This window comes from Megachile rotundata, chromosome 16 (assembly GCF_050947335.1).
Source record: "Megachile rotundata isolate GNS110a chromosome 16, iyMegRotu1, whole genome shotgun sequence".
Lineage (NCBI taxonomy): Eukaryota > Metazoa > Arthropoda > Insecta > Hymenoptera > Megachilidae > Megachile > Megachile rotundata.
In genome coordinates this window covers 10968580-10996174 of record NC_134998.1, presented here as the reverse complement: position 1 = coordinate 10996174, position 27595 = coordinate 10968580, and the positions used below count along the sequence as shown (strand labels likewise).

General features: G+C 39.9%; 1 protein-coding gene across 4 annotated transcripts in view; it reads left to right on the top strand.

Annotated features, from left to right (window-relative positions):
- gukh (NHS actin remodeling regulator GUK-holder) overlaps positions 1-27595 on the top strand; it is a 96509-nt gene that overhangs the window by 29378 nt on the left and 39536 nt on the right. Inside the window, exon 2 of one of the 4 annotated variants that reach the window (XM_076541275.1) lies at positions 12827-12873. The exons of the other annotated variants lie outside the window; for them this stretch is intronic. Within the exon in view, the coding sequence (XP_076397390.1) occupies positions 12827-12873 (47 nt within the window). The remainder of the gene's footprint in view (positions 1-12826; positions 12874-27595) is intronic. 4 annotated transcript variants of the gene reach the window in all.

Below are 27595 nucleotides of genomic sequence, written 5' to 3'. Positions count from 1 at the left end.
AAATTCCCTAGGTTCCACTATTCCCCCCGAGACGAAACGTACATAAGAAGAGAGGTTGAACGAACGCGAGAGACATTCCAGTATCCAATACCAGAGATGTCTCGACTGTTAGACAAAGAACTCATAGAACCAGTCGAAGACTTTTTCGCGTATTATGCGAGGAACTGGCCCCACGTGACATCGCGTCAGGATGCGTAGCAAGATGTTCTTCAGGTTCAGTAGCCTTGGCGGGATCGAGCCAAGGACCGTGACAAAACATGCGAGCTTAATTGTAACGAGGATACTTGTTTCCAACTGAGTTCTCCACGGAATAAGAACTGTTCCGTGAAACGGTTTCCTAGAAATTCGTGATTAAGGACCATCCGTAATGGCGGCTGCTTAATCTAACTGTTGAATCAGTTTCGAACGATTTACAAACGGTAACCAAGTGAAATTTTCCACCTGGATTCGACCAAGCGCGTTACTGGGTCGCTGCGGAAGTTTCGTTGCTATTCTTTTTTTAATGGATTCTAGGTTAGGTTATGGATCTCATAGTCTTGGATTTGGGGAGTTTGGACAAATCCCTAATTCCCCAATTTCCAAATTTCCCGATTTCTGAATTTCCCAACTTCCTAATTCTCCAAATCCCAAATTTCCCAACTCTCTAATTTCCCAATTCCCAAATTTTCCAACTCTCTAATTCCCCAATTCGCAAATTTCCCAACTTTCTAGTTCCCCAACTTCCTAATTCACCGATTCCCTAATTCCCCAATTCCCTAATTCCTCGATTTGCAAATTTCCCAAATTCCTAATTCCCTAATTTCTAAATTCCCCAACTCTCTAATTCCCCAATTCACAAATTTCCCAACTCTCTAATTCCCCAGTTCCCAAATTTCCCAACTCTCTAATTCCCCAGTTCCCAAATTCCCCAACTCTCTAATTCCCCAGTTCCCAAATTCCCCAACTCTCTAATTCCCCAGTTCCCAAATTTCCCAACTCTCTAATTCCCCAGTTCCCAAATTCCCCAACTCTCTAATTCTCCAATTCCTAAATATCAATCTCTCAAACTTCCTCAAATAACTCTCCCTATATGACCGCTTCCACACCTCTCTACTCATACACTCCGGCAATATAACGCGAGTCCACCGTAAAAGACAACTTCCCAAATTTCTGTCAACGCAAAAGGTTTAACGCAATAAGTTTACAGACCCGAGTCACCAAACATTTCGTTCAGCATCGCAACCGTGAATCCGGCGATAAAGCATGGCCGCGCCATCCACGTCGGTCTTAATCTTAATCCGATTACTCGAGCGAAAATCCAAGTGGAGGGTATCCGTAACATTTCAAGCGCAATCCGAAGCCCATGGATTAAATATCGATAACGGCTGTTTTATCTGCGGTATGCGACTTAGCATAATACGAAAATGTTATAAGCAACCGGGACAGCAATAAAAGATACCGTCGGTATAATAACTCGTTCGTGAAACCAGCCTCTTTAAATCCACTTGCTAAACCCGATTTTCGGAATTTATTGCCCACCAGATAATTAACTGCGTATAATCGCGATATTAACGGCCAATGATCGTATTTTAATCACTGATTACGCCCGATTTTCGCTTCGGTTAACTTCAGATCAATTAGAGGTATGATATACGTAACCTGCTTTTAGAGAACGTATAATATATTGTTCAATACGTGCTTACCTTATGATGCATGGTCGTCCTCGTAAATCGCTCAAACTGGTCGGTGATTTAGAATATTTATTATGCAGATTTTTATGTCTGTATATTTATGCATGTACGTGTTTCATTATAGTATTACGAAATCAGTATACATATCTAGGTTCTTGTATTCTGAAATCCTTATGCTCCGTAATGTGTGTAGAATCCTTAGGATCAGATATCCCTAGAAGGTCTTGTATTCTATGTCCTTATGTCTAAATTTCTGTATTACACGTCCCTATGTTCCACATCCATGTATCCCACATCCGTATGTCCCAAATCCCTACGTCTCATATCCACATATCCCATATCCACATATCCCACATCCACATATCCCACATCCACATATCCCACATCCACATATCCCACATCAACATATCCCACATCAACATATCCCACATCCACATATCCCACATTCACATATCCCACATCCACATATCCCACATCCACATATCCCACATCCACATATCCCACATCCACATATCCCACATCCACATACCCCACATCCACATATACCACATCCATAAGTACCACATCCACATATACCATATCCATAAGTACCACATCCACATATCCCACGTCCACATACCCCACGTTCACATATCCCACGCCCACATATCCCACATCCACGTATCCCACATCCATACGTCCTACATCCATACGTTCCATATCCATATATCCCAAATCCCTACGTCCCACATCCACATATCCCACATCCACATATCCCACATCCATACATCCCACATCCATATGTCCCAACTCCCTACATCCCCAAATCCCTATCCACGAAATCCACCTCAAAATTCTCCATCCCAAAATCCCATACGATAACATTCAACCCATCTTCGAACTCACCCCGATTATTTTTCCACGTTAGCAAAATGCTCCTCCCAAAATGCTCCCCAAACAGCGACAACAATAACCGTGTAATAATGACTCTCGATCGCTTGTTTATTCAAGCTAAGCGCCATTTGCGAGTAGTACTCGAAACAAGGACAACCCCCGTAGAAAAGCAGTGGATACATAATTTACACCGGCCCGAAACGCGGCTGTGCACGGTTTATTTTAGGTTAGAATGAGCGTTTGTTGTCTCAGCACGAGCTACGCACGAGACACGCTCTCTCCCTCTCTCCCCAGTTCTCGTTCCAGTGCGCACAACTTTATCCTTTTTCCACCTTTTTTCGACCGCAGACCGTGGTTTACGTTCAAAGTTTACTGGCGTGCCGAGAGAGGTTCCATCAAAAGCTTTCGCCACGATACGTTTTATGGCCGCTGAAACGCACGCGACGAGATGACATCCGGCGATCGTGTCTATTTTCGAAGCTGCCGACTCTAAAATACCGAGCCACGGAACTTTAATGATTGCTCGCCCAAACGTTATTCCGAGCTTTTGTTTGCTGTGCAACGCGCTATAAATGTTTTGTGTTGTTGCTCGGTGAATGGGGTCCCAACCAACACTTTTACGGATGTTGATGGGCTTCTGGGCACGGCAAGATGGTCGTTGCGATGGTAAGCGACTACCAAGTGATAGTCCTTGTACCGGTAAGACATAAATCAACAATCGGCAATATAACGAGAGTCGATCAAAGTCTGAGCATTTCCAAATTTCTGAGCGCAAAATTTAGAACTGAACTAAATATTTTGTAATCTTTGTACAGCTGAAAATAACCTTCTCACTACAAACGAAAATAAAAGATAAATGGCGGATACAAAGGGTTGCTAAAGACCACACCATAAGTAGCATACGTATTACAGCCGCGAATATACGGCAGCAGGTGTTAAGGATGATTTTCCACGGAGAAACGAAAATGAGAATCCAGCAACCGGAGGTTCCATTTGAAAAATGGCCGCTCTTACGTAGCCGGGCACGAGATACGAGAGACGATGGAGTGCGCAATCATTGGGGCTGCCGTTAAACTCCGGCGAATCGCTGTATTTACACGGTAAAATGCAACACCGAAAGGCAGCGCACCTGCGAGTGCATCTATGTTCGTGATAGCGTTCGTTTCCGAGCGGCTGTTTCGAACAGCAATCATCGTTCTTGTCTCGTGTTCGCCGGGAAACCAATTTGCACGGGGCGCACACGCGAGAATTAAACGCGCGAACACTTCGTGGGGTCATCGTGGCGAACTTTACTTTCACGCGAGTCACGGGTATCTCCAAAGATGCCAGGTACTCGTTCTAGTGGTTTACCTTTCGTTGCTGACGATCGGGAGATGCACAGATTTTTTGTATAGAAATTTGGAATGTGGGGCGTATGGATGTGGGACATAGGGATTTGGGACGTATGGATGTGGGATATGTGGATGTGGGACGTAGGGATTTGGGACGTATGGATGTGGGATATGTGGATGTGGGATATGTGGATGTGGGATATGTGGAAGTGGGATATGTGGAAGTGGGACTTGTGGAAGTGGGATATGTGGATGTAGGATATGTGGATGTGGGATATGTGAATGTGGGATATGTGGATGTGGGACGTAGGGATTTAGGACATGTGGAAGTGGGATATGTGGAAGTCGGATATGTGGAAGTGGGATATGTGGATTTGGGACATATGGATGTGAAACGTATGGATGTGGGATATGTGGAAGTGGGATATGTGGAAGTGGGATATGTGGAAGTGGGATATGTGGAAGTCGGATATGTGGAAGTGGGATATGTGGATTTGGGACATATGGATGTGAAACGTATGGATGTGGGATATGTGGAAGTGGGATATGTGGAAGTGGGATATGTGGAAGTGGGATATGTGGAAGTGGGATATGTGGAAGTGGGATATGTAGAAGTAGGATATGTGGATGTGGGATAGGTGGATGTGGGGCGTAGAGATTTGGGACATGGGGATTTGGGATATAGGGATTTGGGACATATGGATATGGGATATAGCAACTTGGGGCAGTCAAATTTGAGACATTAGGATTTAGGGATGTGGGGTTTGGAACATGGTGATTTAGAACATAGAAATTTGGATTATAAAGAAGTTTGAGACATACTGCTTTGGCACTTAGGGACTTGAGGACGTAGGGATTTGCTTCAGGTATTCAGAATATACTCACTAGTCATACACCAATGTCGAATACAGAGATTCACTCATAGAACCCCTTAATTTTTTTTACAAACCATCCAACCTGAATTCCCATCCTAGCAATCCCATCATCCTTGAATGACTCCAAGCAAAAAACCCACGTTACTTAATCACCTATTTTAATTGGCGTCTCGTCAAGCAGTACAACAGAATTCAGTACCTGAGAACCGTGAAAGAAACGGTGATTACGTAAAGTTTACACACGCCTTCCGGTCGCCGTGTGTACCGATGCTGGAAACGGCTTTTAGAATGTCACTCGGATCGCTTATGTTCGAACTAAGAATGACGCGGACAAGGATCCATATACGGCTGGTATTTACGACAACCGTGCTCAATTTCAACTCGAAACTGTTCTTTTATAGCTTTCCGTCTCTGTGTCCGTGCTATTGAATCCTTGCTGAGTCGCGGACGCACCAATGGAAACTGTCCATACGTTAGGCGCTAGGGTTTTTGTGTCTGAGTAGGACTTTATGTCCATATGATATTTTGCAATTTTATACCTCTGCTAACTCGATTCTGGCGTACGACCAAAACAATTTGCGATTTCTTTATAGCGTTAACTTTTCGTTATTGTTCAACTGTCATTACTAAATTATTCTGTTAAATTGTTATATTAGTTCACCTAGTAGGTTAGGTAAGGTTAGTAGGTAAGGGTAGTAGGTTAGGTTAGGATAAGTACCCACATTTCCCTAGTACTCTTTTAGGTTAACTCTTAGTTTCTTAGATCTGCCTAGATCTCCTTGTCTACAGAATCTATTTAGGGTGTCCCTAGAGTCAGAGGATTCATAAAATTGAAATGTGGATAATAGACTGAAATGAACGCAACGGGAAAAAAGAAGCGACGACCGGTGCAGCATGATGATGCAAACATAGCCGGAAGATAAGCAAAAGCTGCAACACGATCAATAACACGGCGGCAGTAACTGGACAAGAAGCTCTCTGGCCAAGAGTTCGGGGCATTTGATCGAGAGAGGAGCAAGGTGAAAGCCCCTAGATCCGTTTTGCCGGACGACAACAATGCGAGCCGAACGAAGTGGCCGGCCATAAACATCGCATCTGCCATCCGGTTTTATCTTTCTACGCTCTTTTTAATCCGATCCCTGGACAGGGGCGGCGCGGCGGGCAGACCGGGCAGACAAGGCCAACCCCCTGATTGCGGCCCACTGAACGGTCAGCTGCCTCCGGTCCATCCTATGCAAAATCGTTGTTATGGCCCTTCCTAGGGATAAAGTGGATCCGAGGGTGAATCAACCCCTTTCCATTCACCCCTAAGCCCTCACGATTCTGTTAATTACATTTACGACCATGTTTTTCGCCTAACGGACTGTGCGCTTTCGGAAATCATTGATCGAATCGGATTCGATTTATGGGTTAATTAATTCGGTTCTGATTTCAATGGGGTGATTGTTCTATTTCAGGGTTGATAGGAAGTTTACGGGACACGTTGCGAACTTCATAACCTAACCTCACCTAACATGATGTATATGATATGTTAAATTAACCTGGTTGGGTTAAGTTAGTCTAACTTTAAGTTTAATGTTGGGTTAGGTTGTCAGCTGCAACTTGATATTAGGTTAGGTTAAATTAAGCTGTATCGGGTTAGGTTACTCTAACTTTAACGTTAGATTAACTAGGTTAGGTTAAATCAAAATAATTGAGAAGAGGTTAGGTTTAATCAAGGTAATTGTAAAGAGGTTAGGTTAAATCAAGACAATTGAAAAGAGGTTAGGTTAAATCAAGACAATTGAAAAGAGGTTAGGTTAAATCAGGATAATTGAAAAGAGGTTAGGTTAAATCAAGACAATTGAAAAGAGGTTAGGTTAAATCAAGACAATTTAAAAAAAGTTAGGTTAGATCAAGACAATTGAAAAGAGGTTAGGTTAAATCAAGACAATTTAAAAGAGGTTAGGTTAGATCAAGACAATTGAAAAGAGGTTAGATTAAATTAGTTCAACCTCATGTTTAGACTAGATCAACATCAGATTGAACTTATCAGAAATTGTTTGAGGTTAGTTCTTCACAACATTCACAAGGCGTGAACAAGTAACATTTCCTTCTTCACAAATCCATCAGACAAACAACACAAAGTTGAATCAGATAATATCACGTTACTGTCAGTCCACGTTAAAAAACAATTTGCAAAGTTCTAATCGGTGCACGATCTGCGGCCGCGCAATCAATCAGACATTGTCTGTAAATCTGTAACGAACGACTTTTTCGAAAACCGATCGTATGATTCATGTCTATTCGTTGCTAGGTAAATTATCGAATCTCCGATCGATCTTCGGACAGAGGCCGACAAAGCAAACGTCGATTGCAATCTGAATTTATCGGTCTGTCGGTCGGGACGGCCCTCGATCGCGATTGGATCTCCGCGTGCTTTTCCACGCTCAAATGTCGTCTCGATAATTTCGCTTAAATTATGATGCATCGGCGGAATTCGCGATACAAGAGGCCTAACGTGGTTTTACTGCGCCACGGGCTCGCGACTCGCAATAAATTCTCGGCAAACGCGTCGCAATCGTGCGTGCGCGAGGCGGCTTTGCGATTACGCTCCACGTGCAGCGCCCCCCTCGACCAACCTAACCTTACTTCTATCGCTGTCTTTCAACCGTGGATTCTCTCCCTATGGAATTTCGATTTCACCACTTTAATTTCCATATACAGAGCTTTAAGTGGCTAACCGTTTACGCCGGAACGTCCCTTTTTATCTCCTCTTCCTTAGACCTCGGAATATCCGAAAAATCTACATAATTTCTAATTTCATCGCTTCTCTTTATGGTCGTTCGATGAGTTTCTCAAATTCACCGTTAGGTACCGGTAGAATTAATAGACATTTATCAAGAACCTTTTATAGTCATGACAATTTTCATTAATTAAATGTACTTCATATTTCATAGTTAATTTCTTAGTGAATTCAAACATATTTAATGTATTAAAAATTACATGCCTCTATGTATTAATTTAATCACTGATGGTCCTCAATATGTTTTTATTAATGAAATGTCCGATTAAAAAATGAGCTAATATCGAAGAGAATTTTAAACAATTAGTGAGTGAGTTAATTAATCCGTCTCTTTTTTCTCGGGTCATTTCTCCCTTTCTCCCTGACATTCACTTCTTTCCCTCTTACTTTCGTGTTCTCACACGCGCCGTTTTCTAGCCTGCACTTCGTTCGGTTTCTCTCGGAACGAGCATGGTGGCAACCACTTTGTTTCTTCGCGGGAAGAGCCGGTGGCAGGCAGCAGCAAAAGGCATAAAGATGCTCCGAATAAGGGAATCGCCACGCGAGACAAGTGCGCGACTAGAGAACCTCGAGGATGACCGGTGAACCGGGGTTCAACGACCTTCTCCGAGGAAAGAAAATCTTGGAGTCATTGATAATTACTTCGTTCAGCGAGTATCGTTACTTTTTGCCTAGCACATATTTCACAGATATAATAACAACTTTCTGTATACGACGAGACGGTATTCACTCGCATTCTCTTTCAAACTGACCGTTTCTAGTGGGCCCTAGGACCCAAATTTTATATATTACGAAATTTGTAGATCTTCAAAATTCTATGAGTACAGGTTGCAAATAAGAAAGTTAGAAACATTTTTTTGAAGTCCCAATTTTATAAGGGCCCTAGGCCCAAAATTTTGAAAGTGAAGGGTCCCAAAATTATAACGTACTGAAATCCCAAAATTGCAAATATCTTATATTAAAAAATTCGGAGATTCCAGAGTTCCAAATGCTCCAACAGTCCCAATAATTTTCCCAAAATGTCAAAGGCCCAAATCCCCAAAGTCGCAAAGGCCCAAATTCCCGAAGCCCTAAGTTACCAATATTTTCAAAACCTTGAAATCCTAAAATTCCAAAATTCTGAAGGTGAGGCCCAAACTACCCAAGTTCCAAAATGCTCAGGCCCAAAAATATTAAAGTTTCGTAAGTCCCAAAACGTCTCAGAGCAAAACTTCCCTAGTCCCAAAGCATCAAAGTCCCAAAATTCCCAAGTGCAAAAAATCACAAGTCCCAATTTTCCGAAACATTAATAGCAGCAAATCTAAAATTGCTGAAAGTCCTGAACTTGTAACTAGTATCTCGACCGTTACCGCATAATTTATAAGTCGTAAAGAATTTTCGAATGAAAGGGCGGCTACCCGGTAGCTTATCGATTTCAAGAAGCGATTTGCTCGAAAACGGGGCCTCGAGCTGTGAGAATTCTTGCGACTGGAACTCCTTCAGGGTTCGAAGAAGTGGGCGAACCAGTCCGCTGCGAAACGACGGCTGAGGACCTCCATACCGTCGGCAAACCGCGTATGTACTCGCTCCTATGTATATGTTCGTACGTTCATGATCGGGCACATCCATTCGGCAAAATTGCTCCGGGTACACTTTAGAAGTCCGATTCTAATTTAGGTATCGGGACTCCAGAACCAGTTGACGCGTTCCTCGAAGAGGATGCGCCATGTTGGACTTTCTTTAACTCGATTGCACTACTATGGTACGGTTTTATGGCAACTTAGGTGTATGTTATGTCACCGTACAGTCAGTGTTATATAGTCTAGTACAGCATTGTACAATAGCCTCGTGATATATTGCTACGTACTATATAGCCTCGCGTTATATTGCCATTTGTTGTGTTACTAGAGCGTTGTATTATCGTGGTGTATTACCACGCGTTATATTAGCATCTATTGTATTAATGGCGTGTTCTGTTACCTACACGTTATATTGCCACGCGTTATATTGCCATTTGTTGTATTACTAGAGCGTTGTATTACCATCGTGGTGTATTACCACGCGTTATATTAACATCTACTGTATTAATGGCGTGTTCTATTACCTACACGTTATATTGCCACGCGTTATATTGCCACGCGGTATATTGCCATCTATTGTATTACTAGAGCGTTGTATTACCATCGTAGTGTATTACCACGCGTTATATTACCATCTACTGTATTAATGACGTGTTCTATTACCTACATATTATATTGCCACGCGTTATATTGCCATTTATTGTATTACTAACGTGTCCTATTACCTACGCGTTATATTTCTAGCGTATTGTATTATCAGTTACACTGCCACTCCTTGTCTTATAACACCTTACAAAATTAATAAGCTATATTACCATCGCGTTATATCGCCACGTGTCACATACTATCGCATTATATTACCAACGCGTTATCAGTCAATTATACTACCACCACGTAATCTTAACACGTTGTACAGTCCCATTACACACCCTCGCGTTATATTGCCGTCCATCCACATACAGCAGCAGTTCGTAAAACCACAAGTATCATCCCAAAGTTATCTCCGTAACAGTATGCAAACCTCGACACTCAATTACCACAAATTCTCTTTATATATCGCCGCGTAAAAGTTAATAACGCACCCGTGGAATTAATCGTGCGGATTTCTGTTTTCGGCATTCTGAACGATGATTCGAAACACGTTTCGCACCGTTCCAGTCGGCTCGTAAAACTTTCATCGTAAAACCGCGATAAATCCGTATCGACGGTGATTCGAGCGTTTCCGTGCAGGTACGAGAGTTAGCCGACGAATCGATGGCCAATTTTAGGAATGCATCTCGAAGCACTATCGAAATCGATGCACATTTCATCGAAGGGGGTTATGCCGGAATGCATCGTTTCATGCAAATTGCATGCGCGTCCGCCGACGTGGTACGAAAAATTATTTGGTTCGTCTCATTCTTTTCCAAGTTCGTCCCTTGACACCGAAAATACGCTTCTGGAGCTCTGCCAACGTAACGGTGTGTACGCGTCGACGTTCTTATTCTCCTTGTTTCGTCTGATTCTTCCTTTATTTCCTTTTCCCGGGAACTTTCTAATTCTCTACCGAAAATCCCTCGAACGTGAATTGAAAACTTGCAACTATTCGACAGAGATCTATTCTTATCGGACAACCGTGTCAAGTACTTAAATTAACTAGGGACGTTGTAATAGAGATCTTTCAGTCTGACATGATCCACAAATTTTTCAGATACATGGACTTCTGTATAGGGACTTTTTCATACAAGTAATCTTAGGTCCATTCAAAAGCTAAACTTCTTGTTACGAATGATTTTCTTGCCTACCACCATTTCCATGTACTCTTGCAAAACCGTTACTACAAGTTTATAAATTGTTTCTTCGTAAAGTAACTAGAGTTTCTTCGGGCGAGGAACATAAAGAAAGAAGTTCCCGGGATTGCAACATTGCGAAAGATCATTAAGGTGTCTGGTTTTCCTCGAACTTGGAGCGAATCGAACATCCCGTACCTTTACGAGCCTTAAATTGGCTCCGGTATTTCCAGCACTCGCTTTTATTTCAATGCACGCGCATTCCCCGTTGTTTTTTCCGCGACAAAACTCGCATTCTTTGTTGGACTCGGCACTCGATCGAGCCACGATACTAGTTACTAGTTTCAAGCACAAATAACTAAGTTCTCGTTAATAATCTTACACGAAACATGTTCATAGATTCCCCTAGATCTAGGGACGATTCTTTCTAGAGTCTTAGGTTGTCTCTCATTTTATTAACTAATGAAAACTTTATAAAATCTTTAGTCTATGCTTCAGTACCTACTGTGTTCACTATACTAGTTTTCACTTATATCTAATATAAGTGATCTAGGGATAAAAGGATTGGATAAAAAATGGTTATTATAAAGATCCCGTTTAAACTAGACAAAAGGGTTTGCCCTATGAAAGACGGTATTTACGAGTCACGTGCAGTCTCCCTCGTTATCCCAGATAATTCCCTTTATTATGCCTTTAATAAGCAACCTGGTACGCTAGCGAACGAATGTGGGCGGCGTACACAACGCTGAGCGATGTGTCGCCCGTTGCGAAGACTTCTCTTCCTTTATGGCGCATGCCAGATTTCCCTAAAGAAACTGACGGCGTAGAGAAAGGAGGCTCTATGTACTAACTGCCTACGGTATGTATAGCCACTCTCAGGAATAGCGAATGGGGTTACCTTTCATTATATTGCCGTTTTAGCTGAGGAAGTTTAGTTCCTTTGGTTTTCATGAGAAAGCCTCTGAATCATAGTTGATGTGAACTACCTTTCATTATGGTATAATTAGTGATGTTATAATAGTGTGACGAATGACTTTCGCTATATTGCCGTTTTCCTGAGGAAGTTTAGTTCCTGTGGTTTTCATCAGAAAGCCTCTGAATCATAGTTGATGTGAACTATCTTCCATTATGGTATAATTAGTGATGTTATAATAGTGTGACGAATGACTTTCGCTATATTGCCGTTTTCCTGAGGAAGTTCACTTACTGTGGTTTTCATGAGAAAGCCTCTGAATCATAGTTGATGTGAACTATCTTTCATTATGGTATAATCAGTGATGTTATAATGACGTGTGACGAGTGACAATTCCTTTCGCTATATTGCCATTTTACCTCAGGAAGCTTAGTTAGAAAATAATAAGATAGACTAGGTTTTACAGCCTCTGAGCCCACCATCGTAAACTTCCATTATGGTATAACGTGACTATGATAACGAGTGATATCCTCTTGCTATATCGCCATTTTTCCTCTTGAACTTCAGTTAGAAAATAAGATAGGGTTCTACTAGTAACCTCTCGTTCAAGTAAACTTGCATTATATTACAGCAGGCTATAATACCGAATAACTTCCTCTCGCTATATTGCCATTCTTTAAAAATCCCAGCTCGCCATAGTATCAAAGTTATTCCTCGCACTGCATCACATTGGATAAAAAATGATGACATATCGCCACGGAAAAATGACCTTTACGTCGACAAGAAGGGCAACGTTGGCACCAGTCCAACTACTATAAAACTGCAAGGCCAATTTTCAGAAGAAACGTAGAAAAAAAGAAAGGTGCAACCGTTACAAAAGCGAGAGGTGACGAGTTCAATGCGACTGGAGACGATCCAAATAGTTTCGAGTTTTAGGGTGGAAAGAATTTTTCTCGCGAGTCCCGAAAGAGTTAAATCGAAAGTTCCTAGCGAGCGCCACCACTCGTTTGCGGCCCTCCGTAATTGTATTTTTTTCTCCTCTCTGTTTCAGGTACGTATCCTCATTTTCTTTTGACGGTTTCTTGGCGACGATTCAAGGTAACGAACATTCTCCATTTTGTCTTAATGCGGTGAGTCTGTTTGATGCGCTCATTGGTAGGCGGCTTCCCGGGAAATGTAATTTAGTCGCTCATTTCTGCGGCTTTTAAAATAAAGTTTCAATTTGTCTTTGTGGATTTGAACGGCAGACGTGGCTGCGCAAGTTTCTAGGCTGACTCCGCAACTTCTGGGGAACTACGGTTCAAGAAACTTCCACTCTACGAATTGTGGCAATCAAGGTTTTGTTTCGTTTATTTCAGTGACGTTCGTGGGACTTTCGTAATGGCGACTTTAGATATTTAGGGTGTTCTTTTAGGCGGGTCAAGTTTGTGGAATTTACACATTGATAGATTGATGGATTGATGGATTGATGCATTGATGGATTGATGGATTGACGCATTGATGGATTGATGGATTGCTGAATTGATACATTGATACATTGATGCATTGATGCATTGATACATTGATACATTGATACATTGATACATTGATACATTGATACATTGATACATTGATGCATTGATACATTGATACATTAATGAATTGATAAATTGATAAATTGATGAATTGATGAACTGATAAATTGGTACACCAATAAATATGTTCGAAAATACCGAAATCAACAAATTGAAGAATTAGAAAATAAATTTTCAAGCGATGAAGTTAACTGTCGAACAGTGACCATCGGTAACCGCGAATGGTCACGAGTGGTCAGTGTCGTACACTCAATTAAACGTTCGTAACCCCCAAAACGACAGTCAGTTCAGAAAATGAAAATTAATGGCGCATGTGGGCAGGAAATCCTTCGTCCACGGTAGGTCGATTCAACTATACTAAATACTTCCAATTCGAGCGGTCGATTCGCGCCAGCATTGCCTAATAACAGCGGGGTGATCGTAAATTTGTTTGATGGGCCCGGTGTCGGTGTGCACCGGCCTCTCGGACGCGATGAGCTCGCTGCGGCCCTCGTGGACGAGATGCTCGCAGCCCACCAACGTAGCAACAAGAAAACGCCGCGGACGTCGGCCAAGAACGACGAGGAAGGAATTGCAAATTACGCGAATCGCCAACGAATCGTGATCTCCGCCGACTCGCCGATAGACCTTAAAACGTTCTTTCCCGGCTACGATGAAATTTCTGCTTTTATTTATTCGAGTTCGTCATCTCTCTTTCTAACAATGTATTATTGAAAAATATATTAACTTCATTTGACACGACTAGCCTAATCTGATGTGACTGTATACGTAACCTTAGGTTGATATAAACTAACCTCGCACAACTTGATTTAAACTAACTTGGCCTTAAGCTGCTTCAAATTTAACCTAGCCTCGTTTTAACCAACTTAATTCAACGTGACCTGGTCTAGTTTAATATAACCTTAAACTGGTAGTTTAATTTAAATCAATCTCACTAAACTTGAACTAACCTCAAACTGTAGTTCAGTTAAACTAATGCAGCCGTGAAGTTCAGCTAATTTAACCTAACCTCGTCTCAAGTATGCTGATTTGACCTAACCTTATGTGAGCTATGTTGATTTAACCTAACCTCGTATCAGATATGCTAATTTAACCTAACCTCGAGTCAACTATGCTAATTTAACCTAACCTCAAGTCAGCTATGCTAATTCAACCTAACCTCAAGTCATCTATCTTGATTGAACCTAACCTAGTTAACATAATGTAAAACTTGAAGTTAAAGTAACCTAACTTGATCTAACACAGCCTATTATAACCTAACCTATCTTAAATTACAGATAAATTGATCTAACCCAAATATAAGATTAAGTAAATGTAACCTAACCTCATATCAGCTATGCTAATGTAACCTAACCTCCTCTCAGCAATCCTAATTTAACCTAACCCAGTAAACCTAACATTAATCTTTACCTTAACATAAGATTCCAATTTAATCAAATATGCTTTCAATTTTCATCTCAACAAAACATCGAATACATTTTCGTATCAGTTATTACTTAGCGCACTATTTCGAGTTTCCTACCGACTGCGTCCGCCCATATCGCCCCTGCAGTTATATTTAACGCCGGGGCCACTAAACACTCAAGTCCAAGGGTCTTTGCGGTGAAACTGGACGAGCGGTGCTGGTAAATGTCTGGAGCTTTGTCTTCGGATGCATCGGCTGTCTAAATGCGGTCGAATGCTTACGCTTGCTTCTATAGCTTGACGATGTCAAGGGCCGCTTAATATAGGTGGAACTTGAGGTTCCACGCCGGCGAATAAACGCTGTCTGAACTCTCAGGTATTCGAGAGATTATGCAGACTGTGAATCAACGGGGGGAACGTTTTGCCATTCCATTTCTGAAGTTATTATTAACCTTTCCGCGCACAGTGGTTATCCGTTTCGGAGATACTGGTGTTCAAGTTCAGGGAGTCCGTGCGCGTGGACCCCGTGGCAAAATGGCGTCCGTAAGACTCGGAGTTATGGAGGATAAAGTTTGCAATTTGGATATTTGGAAGTTTAGATAGTTGGGAATTTTGGAGGATGGAGTCTGAAGAATTGGGGGATTTAGGGAATTGGGGATTTGTGGAATTGAGGGGTTATGGAATTGTGGGGTTATGGAATTGGGGGGTTATGGAATTGGGGATTTGTGGAATTGGGGATTTGTGGAATTGGAGATTTATGGAATTGGGGGGTTATGGAATTGGGGGGTTATGGAATTGGAGATTTGTGGAATTGGGAATTTATGGAATTGGGGATTTGCGGAATTGGGAATTTATGGAATTGGGGGGTTATGGAATTGGGGATTTATGGAATTGGGAATTTGTGGAATTGGAGGGTTATGGAATTGGAGATTTGTGGAATTGGGGGGTTATGGAATTGGAGATTTGTGGAATTGGGGATTTATGGAATTGGAGATTTGTGGAATTGGGAATTTGTGGAATTGGGGATTTATGGAATTGGAAATTTGTGGAATTGGGAATTTGTGGAATTGGGGGGTTGTGGAATTGGAGATTTGTGGAATTGGAAATTTATGGAATTGGGGATTTGTGGAATTGGGAATTTATGGAATTGGGGGGTTATGGAATTGGGGATTTATGGAATTGGGAATTTGTGGAATTGGAGGGTTATGGAATTGGAGATTTGTGGAATTGGGGGGTTATGGAATTGGAGATTTGTGGAATTGGGGATTTATGGAATTGGAGATTTGTGGAATTGGGGATTTATGGAATTGGAGATTTGTGGAATTGGGAATTTGTGGAATTGGGGGGTTATGGAATTGGAGATTTGTGGAATTGGAAATTTATGGAATTGGGGATTTGTGGAATTAGGGGTTTATGGAATTAAAGATTTATGGAATTGGGAATTTAGGAGTTGAAAATGCAGGAAATCATAAATTTCCCCAAACTTCGAAATTTGTATTTCACTGAAGGATTCCGTTAACTTAAAATTTTGATTGAGAACTGTCATACTTTCAAGCGTGCCGCCATATTGCTTGCTCAATGCCAAACAACGCTTAAAACACATAATGGGTGAAAGGTAAATAGGACGAGGTTCGGTCTGGTGTCCTCAGCCTCCAACTTTCAACTCGCTTAATTCAACGTTACACGTACACAGACTTCATCAGATTTGACACACTTAAGTTAGAAACGATATTATCAGCAAGTTTATTCGCGAGTTGAATTAAAATCAGTAGTCGGTCATAAAACTAGAGGTAACCAGAGATGTTTATGAAGTTGAGCATGTAACGACTATATACAAGAATTTCCTGGTGCATTCCAGTCAATTGAATCGTATAGAGGTATCCCTTTAATGGAACAACGTTCTCGTTTAACAAACAAGACACGTAGAATTACGTGTTTTGCGGTAGGCCAACATTATTCCTGGGAAGGGTAGATTTACGTATTCCATTGCGCTTACATCGCCGGCCAACAGCAATAAATTCAGTGTCGCGAAACGGATTTATACTTCCGCCCCTGATGCACGAAAAATTGCGAGCGCATTTGCAAAATTTTATGATATATCGCGTTATCGGTTGACACTATTAAATATTGCCGAGGGGACCATAAAAAAATTACTGCATTACTGTCGCTATGAAACTAAATTATTTTCCCCATTTCTCGTTCGCAATTTTAATGATTTCGTTCTTATTAAGTTATTGTCAAATGGCTCTTTATATATTGCCGATATGGCTTTAGATGTTGACATGATTCATATTTGCCTTATTTAACCACGAGTTATAATTCTGCTTGTTATATTTTGCATTTGTTATATTGCCATTTATTGTATCTCACACTCTTCATACTTTGGGTTCGTTGTATTGCAACTTGTTACATAACCTTCGTTATATTGCAACTTGTTACATATCCCTTGTTATATTGCAACTTGTTATATACCCCTTGTTATATTGCAATTTGTTAGCCCTCGTTATATTACAACTTGTTAACCCTCGTTATATTGCAACTTCTTACCCCCTATTATATTGCAACTTGTTAGCCCTCGTTATATTGCAACATGTTAGCCCTCGTTATATTACAACTTGTTAGCCCTCGTTATGTTACAACTTGTTAACCCTCGTTATATTGCAACTTCTTACCCCTCGTTATATTGCAACTTCTTACCCCTCGTTATATTGCAACTTGTTACATATTGCCCTCCGTTATATTTCCTCTCGTTACATACGCTATCCCACCACCTCCAACCTCGCGTTATATCGCCACTTACTGCAAACTGAAAATTTCCAAAATTTCTAGACCTCTCTTTCAATTTCTCCAAGTTCCTAAATGTCTACGTTATCAAAAACTAACGTATCATACCTAAACTAAATAGAAGATTACACAAGGGATTTCTAGGATATCATTGACCCGCGTTTCGAAGTATCACTTATCTATGTCATCAATGAAACAACTTTAACAAACTTCCTTATCAAAGTTTACTTGTAACAGCTGATTAGAGCGGTGCAATCGATCGATAACGAATAAGGTGTGGTATCGTATTCAGAACGTTGATAACTGAGACGTTTTCATTTGTCCCACTTCGCACTGAAACATTTTACACTTTCAATTCATGCCATATAGCAAAATGATATATCTTTGAATACTATAATTACTACATATTATAGAACAGCAAAATAATGTACTAAATAATAAAGCTGTACAAAATTATAAAGCAACCATGTATTTCGGAATATATAATCTCTGCAATAAAGGAAGAGGAAGAACAGTTACACAACCACGTCTCAAAAATGTAAAAAGGTCAAATTTATTCAGGATTTTCGTAAAGTGTATCAGTGCGTATATTCGAGGAGTACGGTACTCGAGGAATATACCCGAGGAATTCTAAGTAATTGTTTGAGGTGGTCGGAGAAAACGGCTTCGTATTACCCAATCTCAAGACTCTGTACGGTGACCGCTACTTCAGGCCGGTTTTCAAGAGGTGACGATAATACGATAAGATCTATCCAGGCGTGAAGCAACCACAAGGCATAATATCATTCATAGGTTAGCGCGGGTTTACGTGCAGGTACACGTGGACGGGATTCGTGTACAGTCAGTGACAAATATAGTTATTCCACTGCTAATATGGCCGCTGAGGGTTCAGGGACCTCACACTCCTCTACTTCTAGTGATTTTTTAACAGTTGAAAGTTTGATCAACCGAGAAGCTCTTTCGGATTCGGCAATATAGTGAGAGTCTAAGGATTTCTGCATCTGGAGATGAAATTTATACATCAAAAAGTTTGTAAGTTACAAGTAACAGTTAAAATTAGTGTATTTGAGTGTTGTATAATTGTCAGTATACGTGCTTTCATCCAGAAGCCACCATTGTGCCGAGTGTACGTATGGAGAGATCAAGTACGTGGGCAGATGGAGCCTGGGGCCAGTTTGCCCACACATGGCAATTCTTCCTTCGGCTGTGTGCACACTCGATGGAAACGATACAATAGTGACCTCTTAATCCCTTGCGTCAGCAATTAACCCTTTGTACTCGAAAATCGTCGTCTACTTGATGCACCATCGAATGTGCTCACATTCGAGTGCTACTCAAACATTATAGTCAATGAGCATTCCAACGGTCTACGATAACCAACCCCGCAACAAAATGACGGCTCTCAAATTTCTTATTATGAACTACACTTGTTACTTTTATTGTATGAATCACACCTGGGTCAGCCTCTTCACGCGACAACTCGTGGGTTGACTTCGGTACAGTTTCCGCATAGACGGTTCGGTGATCATTTTTAACATATTCAAATGTTGAGATAAGTTTTAGGTTACATTCTGCAAATTTACTTGATCATAGAGTCCAAAATTTGTTGTGTTCAACAGGTGGGGATTTAGAGGACTTTTAAGATTTGGCATAGTCGGTTCGGTGGTCATTTTTGATATTTGCAAAAAATTGAAAATGTTCAGATAAATTTTAGGTTACATTCTGTAAATCTAGTTGATCAAATGGAGCCTATAATCTTGTTTGCCTAACAGATGGGGATTTAAAGGACTTTCAGGACTCGGCATAGTCGGTTCGGTGATCGTTTTTGATATTTTCAAAAAATAGAAAATGTTGAGATAAATTTTAGGTTACATTATATAAATCTAGTTGATCAAATGAAGCCTAAAATCTTTTTTTCCTAACAGATGTAAATTTAAAGGACTTTTAAGTCTCGGCATAGTCGGTTCGGTGGCTTTTATCGAACTCATGCAATTTTACTCAGCTACAGCTTAATCTCTAATATCTCCACACATATTTTTGAGTGACCCGAAGTAATGCATCATTTCATTCTCATTTTCTATACATTTCTGCGTGGAGTCGCCATTGGACAATTTTGGTAAATTTCGCGATAAATTCGATTTGCATGTACCGTTACGACCAAAGCCAGTTATGGGACACGGTCAAAACGTTCATTTACATTACAACAGACTAAATCTACGTAATTTACATTTCCTTGCTATTCCTCCATCATCTCCATCGCCTACGAACTTGTGCGTCGCTGAAAAATCAATACGTCGAAATTGGAAAATAATTAAATCGAATCCGCGCCCTGGGAATACGCGTTGTTTGCACTGCGATACAAATTTATAATGTTTGATTCGATGTTATTAATCCGATGCATTTAATCAAATATCTGTATATACTGTTTGTTTTTGTTGCTAGATTAAAATTTGTAAATATTACATGAAATTTGAGGGTATAAAAATTATTCTCGAGTTGAAAAATTAAAAATTTTTCAGTCTTGAGTAAAATGCAAATTTAAGGAATAAGTAAGGAGAATGTTTAGAGAGGTTAGGTTAACCTTTTTCAAATACATGGTTCCTCTCATGTGAGACGTGAAAGTAAACAATCGAGACGAAAAGAGAAAGTCGATTATTTCAATGATTGTTTCGCTGTTACGAGAGTTCTCGAGTTACGTAGGAAACTATATAACCTAGCTTAAGGAAAATATCTGGTGTCGAAGGGTTAGTTTCTCTACAAGAAGGGGCTTCTTTCTACAAGCTGAGAACGCTAACCTCTTCAGCACCTGTAAAAACAATGTACATCAATATGTAACAAGTTTACCAATTTGTCAATTATTTACAATGCCCACAATTTTCATTAATATAAAAAATTAACAATTTAAAAATTGAAAAATGTATCTCAGTTGATAAAAATGTCTACCATATACTTGTTCCTGTTTCAACTAGGTTCAGATTAATGTGACTACACTTGAGCATAACAGGTTTCGAGCACGAATTATTTCCTCGAACAATATAGCCTAATAAATCACGGAGTGTCCTTGCGCTAATTTCTCTGATAGATCGATCGAGTATACGTGCATAACATCAAGCTCTTTGTATATGGAATTACCACGTCTGGGTGTTTAACGTTAAGTTTCACGTCACTTTCGTGCTACGAACTCTGACCTCGGCACGGTTGTCCCCAATTTCAGGACTTAACCTCTCAACGAGGCCTCGCGAGCTGCCTAACTTAATCGCTTAATTAATTCTGCCGTCCGGTCGTTCGCATCGCTTTCACCCAATTAACTGTCGGTCTGCTTGTATCGCGAATTTCAGATAAAACTTTAAGTCAAATTGCTCCAAGTCTTTGTTGCGTGGGTATATAGCGTCAGTGTAGCAAACTCTCGTTATATTGCATAATCATGTTACCTTTGTTCCATAAATCATAGTGACTTTACTATTAAATCTATTAAATACTAGTCTTTAATCTACCAACCAGTGTGAGTAAGTACAGTGTCAATTTGACAAACTCTCGATATATTGCATAATCACCTTAGACGCTTAATAATGTTCCAAACCATAGTAACTTCACTATCAGATCTATCAAATACTAGTGTTTAATCTACCAACCAGTGTGAGTAAGTACGGTGTCAATTTGACAAACTCTCGCTATATTGCATAATCACTTTAGATGCTTAATAGTGTTCCAAACTGTAGTAACTTCACTATCAAATCTATCAAATACTAGTCTTTAATCTGCCAATCAATGTGAGTAAGTACGGTGTCAATTTGACAAACTTTCGATATATTGCATAATCACCTTAGACGCTTAATAATGTTCCAAACCATAGTAACTTCACTATCAAATCTATCAAATACTAGTCTTTAAACTACCAACCAATGTGAGTAAGTACGGTGTCAATTTGACAAACTCTCGCTATATTGCATAATCACCTTAGACGCTTAATAATGTTCCAAACCATAGTAACTTCACTATTAAATCTATCAAATACTAGTCTTTAATCTGCCAACCAGTGTGAGTAAGTACGGTGTCAATTTGACAAACTCTCGCTATATTGCATAATCACTTTAGATGCTTAATAGTGTTCCAAACCATAATAACTTCACTATCAAATCTATCAAATACTAGTCTTTAATCTACCAACCAGTGTGAGTACAGTGTGAACTTAACAGACCCTCGCTATATTGCACAATCACGTTATCTGCAAATAATTCTCCAGTCCATGAATCACAGTAATTTCATGTATTACCAAACAGTCTTCCATCAAAGAGAATCTGACAATTATTGCCACAGTAGACCCTCGTTATATTGCCATATAGAATTATCTCCGTGCCATCAATAATTTACCATACGAATCTGAAAATTAGTCTTGATAGCGATTCATGCGTTCAAACGAAAGGTACATTCATCCCTCACAACATTTCCGCGAGTGTCAAGTGCAGTAATCAGATTGAAAGGAAAAAATTCTTCAGATCGTACCGAGCAGCTTCTTGCCATCCTTCATTCGATCAAAGCAACCATTCACGGAGTGATTCTGTATGACACCCAACAGTAACCGTTTCATTGGTTGATCCGTCGATCGATCATGCCGAATAAAGTTCTGACGCCGTGAATGCCACTTGTCTGCTCGACAGACAAAGGGATAAAAGCCGAGGACACTTATTCGTTAAACTCAAATGAGATTAGGACCAATTGCTCTAACAGGATATTCAAACCGTTTGACAGTGATCCCTCGATGTTTCCTCGCTACACCATTTGCTAGCTCATTATTAAATTAAACCTCCAAAAATATCATTTGTATAATTAACGCGAACAATTTAACATTTGTAACATTTATTTTTTATTAAATGCAACTTCAAGTGTGTACAATAACGTTTTAGTATAGATTTTTAGGTTATTAATTGTGGTTATGTTTGAAGAGAGTTATAAGTATTAGATGCGGAGTCTTACGCCATATTGGCTGCCAATGGCGGCAAATTCAAATGCAAATTGAATCGATAAAGAGTTTATACAGTTTCGTCAGAATATTATTTACAAATGGCGGCAAATTCAAAAGTAGATTAGTGGCACGATTAATTTAATGGAATATTCTTGTCATAACTTTCAGAAATGGCGGCAAATTCAAATACAAATTCAATCAACAAACAGTTTATATAGTTCCATCAGAATACTATTTACAAATGGCGGCAAATTCAAAAGTAGATTAGTGGCACGATTAATTTAATAGAATATTCTTGTCATAACCTTCAGAAATGGCGGGAAATTCAAAAGTAAATTATCTTCGCAATTGACAAATTTAAACATAAATCGACGTAACGGTACGTCCGAACAATGCGATCATTTGCCAATCCACCTTGCTCGATATTCTAGATTTTCAGCAAGAGAAGGCTAGTATTCAGTTACCGCAAATAGAAATATAAAGGCTTAATGCAAATTGTCAACGCAATCAGTGTGCGCCGAGGAAACCTGTTATTTCTGTTGAAGATACGAGGAGACAGCAAGGCTTCACAGGGACCGTAAGCGATACGAGAGAAGGAAACCGAGACTTTGCTTGAATAAGCCTGAGTAAACCTTGAGACAACTGGCCAAAACCCTTCTCCCGTTTTCTCCTTCCTCTTCTATCTCCCAGATCCTCCCGTTCCGTTCGTCTACCTCGATCTGTCCGTGCCTCCTCAACTACTACACAACTCGCTGCCACGCTGTTCTGGATTTCGTTTCCTGCTTACGGGAGATTCGCTGATAGCGCTGAAATTACTGTGTACGCAAATTGCTTGGAATTCGCTAATCGTATTCCCTTACAATAAAATCGATCGGCTTATTATACGAGTTTCTGAGCGGGGATGCGAAAATGGGTTTCTAGGTTATGTCACGGACTTTTTGGCGGGAAGCGTGCTACTCTTAGAATATATACTTTCAAATTTCTTTATTTCTATATTTTTAACTAACTGAATTATTAAATCTATAATTGCTTCCCCAATTACCAATTTATCGAAGTGGGTATGTATAAATACCTGCTTTATAAATTCCCAACATACCTGACTACCAAGTTCGCCATCTTGTTGAAAATTCTCCAGACGAAATATTTTCAAGTTCCCTAATTTCCAAATTCCCAAAATGCCTACTTAAAAAATTCCCAAAAAAGTATCTTAAAGTTCCCCAAGTAGAATAATTGCGTTCCTGCGCATGCGCCGCGTAATTACACAAAATGGTTGCCCACTATTTCCACGAGCAAAACGCGAACCGAATCGAACCTGATTTATTCTTCTCAATACGGTCACAGTCCCAGATAAAAACGCTAAAAATAAGAAGATGTGTCTACGCACGACATCTCATTTAAATACACAGGGAACATGCAAATGGCTGTCCTTGTCAGTATCAAAGCGTGACAAGCAAATTGCTGCGGTCTCGCGTGCCACAAAGTGTAGCCTCGCATCGTTGATTCATGGTTCACGCGAAAACGTGTAAATCGCACATATACGAGGTTGAATTCGCACGGTCTGCACGTGCCGTATCTTTTGTTTGATCCAACCAGGCCATCAGTCTATCGAACGATTGGTAACCGATAAAATCGTGACTAGAAACTGTTTGCCAGTTTTATAGCCGGCGTGCGTGCACCGATATAACCTCTCCACATTTTCGCCCCTTTTGGTACAATTCTCGTTGCTCGATAAATTGTTCACTACTCTATTTCTTGTTTTTGTTAAATATTCTGTGCTGTGGACAAATATTTTATTGTCAAGTTTTAGTTTTGAGGGCGTAGAAACGCTGGGTGACTTTTGCGGTTTCAAATTTCGCGCCGAATTGACTGCGCGTGCTTTGCGCGCAGCGATGGAGTCTTGTTATGGTTAGGTTAGGTTACGAGTGATGTATTTTGAAGAAAGGATAGTGTACCCTTCTTTAATTGTTAAAAATAAGGTTATAGTAGAGGAAATAAGATAAAACAAATCATAAAGTTTAAATTGTAGATGTGATAGGAGAGTATGTCCCTTTTTATTTTACCAAGTGAAACAGTATACTTGTACTTATACGAAATAGTTGTGCAAATAAAGTGAAATAAGATGTAGATATTATTGCTAACAAAGTGTGACAAGATAATTTTGCTAATAAACAAAGTATGACAAGATAATTTTGCTAGTAAACAAAGTATGACAAGATAATTTTGCTAGTAAACAAAATATGACAAGATAATTTTGCTAGTAAACAAAGTATGACAAGATAATTTTGCTAGTAAACAAAGTATGACAAGACTCGAAGAAATGTTACTTCATCAGAATTTAACAAAATGGATGCAAACCTGTTCTACAGCTTCAAAATCATGATATCGAGGGTTAACATCGCATTACTCAACCATACGGTTTTTTACCCGAACGAGGAAATGATACCTAGGGAAAAAGGTACATACTTGGTGGCTTAACGAGTCGCTTGTAAATTATGAATTATTCAATGATTCATGACCCAAGATGGAACAGACGAGGAGCCACGCCGGTTGCTGACAGGTTCACTCGAACGTGTTCTTTATGTCGGTACCGATCGTGAGAACGATGCTAGAGTTTACCGATTGCGTACACGCCATTTTAATTAGCATTATTTACGACCGACACACGAACTAAGGATCAACTGGTACTTCATTTATCTCTGTAATCCTTTTAGTCCAAGGTTAAAGATCGGGACAATTATTTGATGCAGAATACTGTGGCTCGATACAAAGATGGCGAAGGATAATGAGAATTACAGCTTATGTAATGGCGACTTGTTATATTGCCGTAGATGGCGCTGGGGGAGCAATTATTGAAATTGCTCGTGTTGATCTCCTGTGTAGCGAGGGATTTTGTGAGTTTAACAATCTGAAAGTAGGATAATTGGGAGATTGGGAAATGAGGGAAATGGCTGAAGGGACAATCGGAGCATGATTCATTGAGAAGGTGGACAAGTGGACAAAATTGGACAGTTAGAGAATTGGATGCTTCAGATGTTGGAAAATTAGAAGTTCAGAAAATTGAGAGAAGTGGAAAATTGGGAAATTGGAAAATTAGAAGTGTGGAAAGTGAAAAATTGGAAAAATGGAAAAGTGGAAAAGTGAAAATATAGAAAAATGGAAACTGGAAAAGTGAGAAAATAGAAAAAATAGAAAAATGGAAAAGTGGAAAAGTGGAAAAGTGGAAAACTGAAAAAATAGAAAAATGGAAAAGTAGGAAAATGACAAATTGGAAAAGTGAAAAAATAGAAAAATGAAAAAGTGGGAAAGTGAAAAATTGGAAATGTGAAAAAATAGAAAAATGGAAAAGTAGGAAAGTGAAAAATTGGAAAAGTGGAAAAGTGAAAAATTGGAAAAGTGAAAAAATAGAAAAATGGAAAAGTGAAAGAGTGGAAAAATGAAAAAATAGAAAAATGGGAAACTGGAAAAATAGAAAACTGGAAAACTGAAAAAGTGGAAAACTGGAAAACTTGAATAGTAGAAAAACGACCCCAATCAAGAATCCAATCTGCCATATAACAAATAAAAAGCAACAGTACTACATTTCACCATTTCTGACACCGGCCAACAATCCCCAAGAGAAATTCGAGATCGTCTAATTCTGTCAATAGAAATTTTTGTGACTAATGTGGTAGTTGCGGTCTTACCACAGGACAGACGATCATAATGAAGTTTCCTTTAATTAATTTCTTTTTTTCCTGCTCGTATCCCGTTTCAATGGTACCGTAAAAGATATCGGTCTTGCGTGAAGTACTTTTTTTCATTAAATATTCATTATAAGTTAGCAACAACGTTCGTTGTATCCTACTTCTTGCTGGCACTCATTAAACCCAGCGCTGACTCATTAAGCTTCACGCAAGAGGCATATTAAATAATCATCTTCCTGTTGTGTTTTCCTCATAATAAAACCGTTCTCTCGCTTTATTACATGAAAAAGTATCGCGCAGCTATTAGAAGCCGCCTGTAATTATGTGCTTTATCAATCTAGATAAAAGCAAAACGCACTCATGCAACTTGATACGTAAATAAGTGTATCGTATGACAATATTCCAACGTTTCGTTTTTTAATCCAAACGATTTCATTTCAATCACCTATCTCCGAAGGAAAATAAAGTCATTCACAACCGAGCGGCCATTTTGAAAACCCGTGGCGCGAAATTCAAACCGCGCGGCGCCAAATTCAAATGACACTATGTGTTCAGAAGAATTATCTCCGATAATAATAAAAGTAGCTACAAAATAATTTAACAGTGTTTGAAATATCATCGTTAGAAACCTGTACCAATTGCAGTATAGGTAAAACAACTTTCGAATCGAGGTATAAACAGTAGTCTAACCCGACACTTGCTAGAAGATTTATTTCATAACCTCCAACCTGAAGATGAATCCGACCTGGTTTCTTTCGAGGGAACTCGTGAAAGACGAGGATTTTCTCCCTGCGTAGAAAAGTTGAAAAATCCCGGACAATTATCAGCGCCAAGATGGCGGCCTAAACGAGGCATTCTATCGCCACGTAGCAACTAGTCGGTTCGAACGAAAGCTGCTTAAGCCGTCAAAGAGACATTTTCCTCGAACTGCTCGTTAATCGTGATGGTCTTAAGGCCCAAGATGAAAAGAGAGGATCCCTTCTCGAGTGCAATCTCTCGTACCGAATACACGATGCTATATGCACTATACTCGGTTGCATCGAGGGTCAGTGTACTGTGTGGGCTGGAACTAAAAGTCACGACACACGTATACACTGGCATAATACGTCGAAGATTGTATTTCATCGGAAAAAGGAGAGTTAAGAAGAACGACGGTATATGCAACTAACGTTCTCCCTAGTGGAATGTCGTCTGCGGTGTTGCTTTCTCGCTCTAACCGCACAAAGGGGTATATGGATACCGTAATTTCTTCGATATGCTTCAACACTCGAATTTGAATGTGCAAACTTTGTCATCCTTTGCTTTTATTCGTGTCGTGTTATCCGAGGACGCCATTTTGTAGTCTATCGCCATTTGCTTTTCTTTTCCCGCCAATTTTTCTAGCGCTCAGATGGCACCACTTTCACCTTCAC